The 7,306-nt window shown below is 53.1% G+C and overlaps 1 protein-coding gene across 1 annotated transcript; it reads left to right on the plus strand.

Annotated features, from left to right (window-relative positions):
- The first annotated feature begins 997 nt into the window (after positions 1-997).
- On the plus strand, positions 998-7,076 carry HSP90AA1 (heat shock protein 90 alpha family class A member 1). The gene is made up of 11 exons (XM_028099781.2): positions 998-1,103; positions 1,529-1,690; positions 1,781-2,147; positions 2,522-2,655; positions 2,956-3,276; positions 3,503-3,668; positions 3,830-4,020; positions 4,129-4,276; positions 4,472-4,740; positions 5,117-5,450; positions 5,894-7,076. The coding sequence occupies exons 2-11, from the start codon at positions 1,529-1,531 to the stop codon at positions 6,001-6,003; spliced, it is 2,202 nt and encodes a 733-aa protein (XP_027955582.1). The 5' UTR covers positions 998-1,103; the 3' UTR covers positions 6,004-7,076.
- Positions 7,077-7,306: the final 230 nt, after the last annotated feature.

Here is a 7,306-nt window from a genome sequence, read left to right on the forward strand (position 1 = left end):
CCATAGTATATAATCAGCTGCCTACAGGTCCCGTCCCCCTGCTTTAAGGAACCACCATTTTGCACCAAAGATGTCTCGAGAATTCTTTCTTGGGCGTGGGCTCCAGACCTCACCCCACCAAACCTCACCTATATTCCAAAACCCCATCACCAACATCCCACGTGGTTAGGGGGTCCCTCTGGTCAAGACAAAAACCCGGGGTCGGGTTTACCTCCCCCACGTGCATGCACTGGTCACCCCTCACAGCCCGTCAGGGGCTGGCGCCTCTGGACCCTGTAACCAGGCTGTGAGCCAGGGCCTCCGCATCCCGAGGCTCTGGCAGGCATCTATTGCCCCAATTCCAGGGCCCTGAACCCATAATCGCTGCCCTGGCCGAAGAGATGTGGCGCTGTACAAGTGGACCCCCAATCGTAGTCGGGAGCCTCTGATCACTGCCCCAGGCGTATAGATGCAGGGACCGATCCCTCGCCTCTCCTCCAGCCCCTGTACCCGGCCTCAAAGCCCTAGACCTGGCCAGGGTCTCCGGTAACTGGTACAGACCACGACGCTGCTGCGGCAGGCCCTGGTGCCAAGGGTCCCGAAGCCTATGCAGCCTGCGGACATTGTAGGAATTAAGTTACTTTGGCGGACTTGCTGAAGCAACGAGCGCACGCGCCCAGGCCCGGGCTGGGTGGCGCCACTGCGCCCGCGCGCGCCCAGCTAGCGGTGCAGGCCCGAGGTGGGGGCAGGGGCGCCGGCAGGAGCCGCGCGGGGGGCGCTGGCCCCGGAAGGCGCGAGACCTTCGCGAGAGTTCCGGGCTGCGCCGGCGCACTGAGACCGGCGCGGGGACGCGCGCGGCGGCCGTTGGGGGCGGGGCACTCGGGGCGGGCCCGCGCGCGCGCCCGGGAAAGAGGCGGGGGGCCGCGGCCAGGGCGCAGGCGCAGGCGCGCGGCCGCGGCGGCGGTTGGGGAGGGTTCTTCCGGAAGGTTCGGGAGGCTTCTGGAAAAGGCGCCGCGCGCCGGGCGGGCCCGCGTCTATATAAGGGAAGCGCGGGGGCGGCGCGCCAGTTGCTTCTGCGTCCCGGTGCTGCGTCGTCGCGGAGCCTGTGCGGTCCTGTAGCCAAGGTGAGGGGGAGGTTGGGGGGGGTCTGTGGGGGTTGGCGGGGGCCGGGGGCGGCTGGGGCCGAGGGCGGCGAGCGCGGGGCGGGCGCCCCTGGAGGTCCCGGGCCTGCGGGGCGGCGCGGCGCGGCCATGCTCTCGGCGGCGGAGGCCTCGGGCCTGGTGCGGCCCCGACCCCCGCCCGTGGGGAGGGGAGGGTGCGCCCGGGCCCGCGGGGACCCCCGGCCACGCGGCCGCGACTCCGGCTCCGGGCGGGGGTCCCCGCGGGCTTGTGACACCCGGTGGCGGCGACGTGCGCACGGCCCTCGTTGTCGCAGCTGGAAATGAGGTCATCCTTTGTCGGCGGCCCCCGGCTCTGGGCCGGGCGGGCGCGGGCCTCCCGGAGGCCCGGGCGCGGGGGCGGCACGTAACCGGCCTCGCGGCCCTTGCAGATGCCTGAGGAAACCCAGACCCAAGACCAGCCGATGGAGGAGGAGGAGGTGGAGACGTTCGCCTTCCAGGCGGAGATCGCCCAGTTGATGTCCCTGATCATCAACACCTTCTACTCGAATAAGGAGATCTTTCTCAGGGAGCTGATTTCCAACTCGTCGGACGTAAGTGTGGTGCTGCAGACCGGGGTTGTGCTGCGGGGAAGCCCCCTCCCCCGGGAGCTCTGCCCTTATCGCTCTGTGTTTTGGTAATAGGCTTTGGACAAAATCAGATACGAGAGCTTGACCGATCCCAGTAAGCTAGACTCTGGGAAAGAGCTGCACATTAACCTCATTCCGAACAAGCAAGATCGAACCCTCACCATCGTGGATACCGGCATTGGCATGACCAAGGCCGATTTGATCAATAACCTCGGTACTATCGCCAAGTCTGGGACCAAAGCTTTCATGGAAGCTTTGCAGGCTGGTGCAGACATTTCTATGATTGGCCAGTTTGGTGTTGGGTTCTATTCTGCCTACTTGGTGGCCGAGAAAGTGACGGTGATCACCAAGCACAACGATGATGAGCAGTATGCCTGGGAGTCTTCTGCAGGAGGATCGTTCACAGTTAGGACTGATACAGGTAGGCGCCTGGTGGGACGGTTTCCGGGGTCCCTCGTTCGGGTGGGCAGTGCCCGGTGCTGTAGGCCGGGACCCCTGAAGATGGTGTGGAATTGGGAAAAATTTGCTTGCCCTGATCCATTCTGCAGCGAGCTTGGCATGTGATAGAAGAGCGGGGCCTTGTAGTTCCTGAGCTCCAGCTAGGCAGGTAACTGCCCCGGTTCTCCTTTTGAAGTGACCGTACCCCCTGTAGGAACTGGAAACTGCACTTGCTTGGTGAACTTGCTTAGAAACTTGGTTGGGTGTGGCGTGGAGAGCTGAATTGTGATATTCTTTTTTTGCAACACCTTAACTTGCTCATTTAGATTGGAATTGAGTCTGTTTCTCTCTGTACAGGTGAACCTATGGGTCGGGGAACAAAGGTTATCCTGCATCTGAAAGAAGACCAGACGGAGTACTTGGAGGAAAGGAGAATAAAGGAGATTGTGAAGAAGCACTCCCAGTTTATTGGCTACCCCATCACTCTCTTTGTGAGTGGCCGCATGGGGTGTAGATACTAAAAGTAGTGAACTGAGCTGAGGTTCTTAGTGCTGGGGTCTGTTGATGAGGGAAAGACCCAAACTTGAATTGACCGGACGAGTTTGAAGTTCTGCTTTATTGTCAAGGTGTCCAGGGTGGTTTAGGTAGAGACGTTAAATTTTGACTAGAAGTCTCTTACTTGTCAAACCTTTGTCTTCGAGTATTTCCTGCTTTGGTGTAAGTGCACGTTCCGTTCAGAGCGGTCCTCAGGAATGTGCAGAGGTGATGTGATTGTGCATTTCCTTTTGCAGGTGGAGAAGGAACGCGACAAAGAGGTCAGCGACGATGAGGCCGAAGAGAAGGAGGAGAAGGAGGAGGAAAGAGAAAAGGAAGAGAAGGAGCCCGACGACAAGCCCGAGATAGAAGACGTCGGCTCGGAGGAGGAGGAGGAGGAGAAGAGGGACGGGGACAAGAAGAGGAGGAAGAAGATCAAGGAGAAGTACATCGATCAGGAAGAACTGAACAAGACGAAGCCCATTTGGACCAGAAACCCTGACGACATCACCAACGAAGAATATGGAGAGTTTTATAAGAGCTTGACCAATGACTGGGAAGATCACTTGGCAGTGAAGGTGGGTGCCCAGTGCTTCCGAGCAGTTGTGTCTCCGGAGGTCGTCTGAGGAGCTTGAGGTGCGGGTCGCTGCCGGGGGCTCTGTCATCCCAGCCCTGTCCTCTCCCCCCCCCACAAGCGCTTCCAGTTCTGTGACGGCGGACACTTGCGGGGTCAGGGGAGGGAGCCTTCAGTGACGGTTGCTTGTGTTGTCCCTTGATTATGACCTGCCATGTGCTTTTCTACAGCATTTTTCAGTGGAAGGACAGTTGGAGTTCAGAGCTCTTCTCTTTGTGCCAAGACGCGCTCCCTTTGACCTATTCGAGAACAGAAAGAAAAAGAACAACATTAAGTTGTATGTTCGCAGAGTTTTCATCATGGATAACTGCGAGGAGCTGATTCCTGAGTACCTGAGTAAGTGTGGCCGGGTGTGAGGCTCGATCCCGACCCATAGTTACCTTTACACCGTGGGCTCGAGTCTGGGGGGCAGGAGATCATCTTTGGTTTTTCAGGTTTACGTATTTGTGGACCACAGCTTTAGGATGATTTTGAGTGCATTTGTTTATTTTTTTCAGATTTCATTAGAGGTGTGGTGGACTCTGAGGATCTTCCTCTAAATATTTCCCGTGAGATGCTTCAGCAAAGCAAAATTTTAAAAGTTATCAGAAAGAACTTGGTCAAAAAGTGCTTGGAACTCTTCACCGAACTGGCTGAAGACAAAGAGAACTACAAGAAGTTTTATGAGCAGTTTTCGAAAAACATCAAGGTTGGTGTAAACACATTTGGTTTTAGTGGTGGTGGTCGTCGTGGCTTGTCAGGTTTTAAATGATTTTTTTTAATTCAGAGAAAGTTCAGGGGTCACGTTCTCTTTCAGCTGGGAATACATGAAGACTCTCAGAATCGAAAGAAGCTTTCTGAGCTGTTACGATACTACACGTCTGCTTCTGGCGATGAGATGGTTTCCCTCAAGGACTATTGCACCAGAATGAAGGAAAACCAGAAACATATCTATTACATCACAGGTAAGACAACAGGTGTACAGTCACCTTGTTCTTACAGCCTTCTGGGGCCGTGTGTGTGCTCGTAGGGACTCACCTAGGCAAGACCACGTGGGCTGGGCCGCATCTGTGGTTAGATCTGACTGGACTTAGCAAAAGTCAAAAGGAAGTGAAAGTAACTTCCTGTTAAAGGTCTGTAACTTTCTGCCAACGCCTCAGGTGAGACCAAGGATCAGGTAGCCAACTCGGCCTTCGTGGAGCGTCTTCGGAAGCATGGCTTGGAAGTGATCTACATGATCGAGCCCATCGATGAGTACTGTGTCCAACAGCTGAAGGAATTTGAGGGAAAGACGTTAGTGTCTGTTACCAAAGAGGGCTTGGAACTTCCAGAAGACGAAGAAGAGAAAAAGAAACAGGAAGAGAAAAAAACAAAGTTTGAAAACCTGTGCAAGATCATGAAGGACATCTTGGAGAAAAAAGTAGAAAAGGTGCGTGAGAACAGTGCTTCTGTCTGCCTCACTCTCCTGATGGTGGGCTGCTTTCTAGAGGGCCTGTGGGTGTTTTCCAAGTTTGTCCTCCATAGGCCCTTTCTCTCCTTGTGTTTTCTGAACTTAAGAATAGAAAACTAGGATTTCCTGTAGAGTGAGAGAAAAGTCTTAACATCCTCGAAGACCCTGGAGAGTGTTAGGATGTGCAGGAAAAAAGTTCTGGGTACTTTTCACAAATTTGCAGGTGGTATTTGATGAATAGACAGTACTCGGCAGTCCTTAGGTTTCATTTTTACAACGAAGCTGATAGCAGTAGTGAAAAGTTAGCGTAACGCTTTCTCTTAGGTGCATCGCTCATGTCGTGCTTTGATTCCAGGTGGTCGTGTCAAACCGATTGGTGACCTCTCCGTGCTGCATTGTCACAAGCACATACGGCTGGACGGCAAATATGGAGAGGATCATGAAGGCCCAGGCCTTGAGAGACAACTCCACCATGGGCTACATGGCTGCGAAGAAGCACCTGGAGATAAACCCCGACCACTCCATCATTGAGACCTTACGGCAGAAGGCAGAGGCCGACAAGAACGACAAGTCTGTGAAGGATCTGGTCATCCTGCTTTACGAAACTGCTCTCCTGTCCTCCGGCTTCAGCCTGGAAGATCCCCAGACACATGCTAACCGGATCTACAGGATGATCAAGCTCGGGCTCGGTAAGCTGCCTGCGACACCGTGGGGTGGGGAAAGAGCCCAAATGTGTGGCACAGGTGTGACCTTCCGCCACCTGAGCAACACTGGGGGCGTCACCTCCAGTTTGGGTAACCTCTTAAAAAGGCCCTTCTTTGAAAGGGCTCAACAGGCCTTTTGATCAGAAAGGCTAAAAGAAAAGGTGAAAACGCTATATTCACCACCAGGTGATTGTTTAGCCTTTAAAGTGGGTAGATGGGGCGCCCGGGTGGCTCAGTCGGTTAAGCGTCTGCCTTCGGCTCAGGTCATGATCCCGGGGTCCTGGGATCGAGCCCTGCATCACATCGGGCTCCCTGCTCAGCGCGGAGCCTGCTTCTCCCTCTGCCTACAAGTGGGAGAGACCAGCCGTATTGGGCTAATTATTAGCTGGCTTCGAAAAACCTAGTGTGAGGGTTTTCTTTCCAAACAGGTATTGACGAAGACGACCCCACGGCTGACGACAGCAGTGCCGCGGTGAGCGAAGAGATGCCGCCCCTTGAGGGCGACGATGACACGTCCCGCATGGAGGAAGTCGATTAAGCGCCACTGAGCATTACTTGTACATGTATTCGATACTTTATCTTCATTCCCTCTGATAATATATTTTCAAGGATGTTTTTCTTTATTTTTGTTAACATTTTAAGAATCTGTATGGCATGACAGTAACTACTTAAGGGGAAGATAAGATTTCTTTCTTTTTGGAGTGTGCTACTGTGATGTGTAGGACCTAAAGCCCAGCTAGTTTTTCTTCCCCGGTTCCATGCTGGCTTCTTGTAACTGGACAAGGTAACATTTGTTGTGAGGTGTATGTAACCTAACGTGAACCGTGTGCTCTAAAGTGTTTAGCTACCAAGCGGATTCCTTAGTAAGAGCAAATTTTTTTTGTCACTGAAGTGTTCTGAGCTATACCTTGATGTTTAAAAGAGAACTGTTGGTTAAAACGACTCTCACCGTCTAGGATTTACTTTTTAAATCTTCTATCCCCTGTAGTTATCAACTGCATGTACCAGGCTTCTAGAAACTAGTAGTTAAACTGAACCAACTGGATGGGAGTAACTATGTATAGGGCTTGTTTTCCAAAGAAGAGCGTTGTTTAGAGTAGCGAAATTCTAAGCCTATTTAGGCATGTTGTAAAGCTGTTCAAAAAGTAACTCAGCAAGTTCTGTGAGTGGAAATGTAGTGCTCAAGTCACGTTCTGCTTTAAAAAGTTGTAACAAATACAAAAATTAAAAAACTCTGTGAAAATGTTTTCTCTGGGGGGGATGTGGGAGTTCAGGTGACAGGGCAGCCCTGAATGTAAGAACTTAAGGTATACACACGTGTTGCCTATGAGGAGATTTAAGGAAAGAGGGAGGGAGGTGGTTACCCTTGGCGGCCTAAGGTCTTCATGACCTTGCCCGTGCACACTGAGGTGGCAGCTGTGGGGGGGGGGGAGCATGTTCTAGAGCACCTGGGAGAAAACGGGAAGACCACGCAACATGCATTCTCTGTATGCTGTGTGCTGTTTCCTCACGGACAGTTCCTCTCTCCTTAGGATTTTCATGTCCAAACTGCTTTTCTATAGTATTTGTAAAACCTGCTTTATGTCCTAAATATAGTTCATTAATACCTCAGCCTTAGGAATATCTGAGTTCTTTACCAAATCTACTTACTGTCATCTACCTGAGATCCTTTTATTCTCTGGTTCTTTATTGAGCCTCAGGCAAGGTGCACAGAGGGGTGGTTGCGGACCCTGTGAGCCGCAGTAGGGAGAAGGTGAGCTCCGGTCTTGAGAACTGAGAACTGGTTGAGTGGGTAGGCTTCCCCTATGGGAGCTGGGGGCAGCGATGGCCAGTCCCAAAAT

This window comes from Eumetopias jubatus, unplaced genomic scaffold (genome assembly GCF_037043125.1).
Source record: "Eumetopias jubatus isolate StellerSeaLion01/CBP00866 unplaced genomic scaffold, mEumJub1_p1.0 scaffold_7, whole genome shotgun sequence".
Taxonomy (NCBI): Eukaryota; Metazoa; Chordata; class Mammalia; order Carnivora; family Otariidae; genus Eumetopias; species Eumetopias jubatus.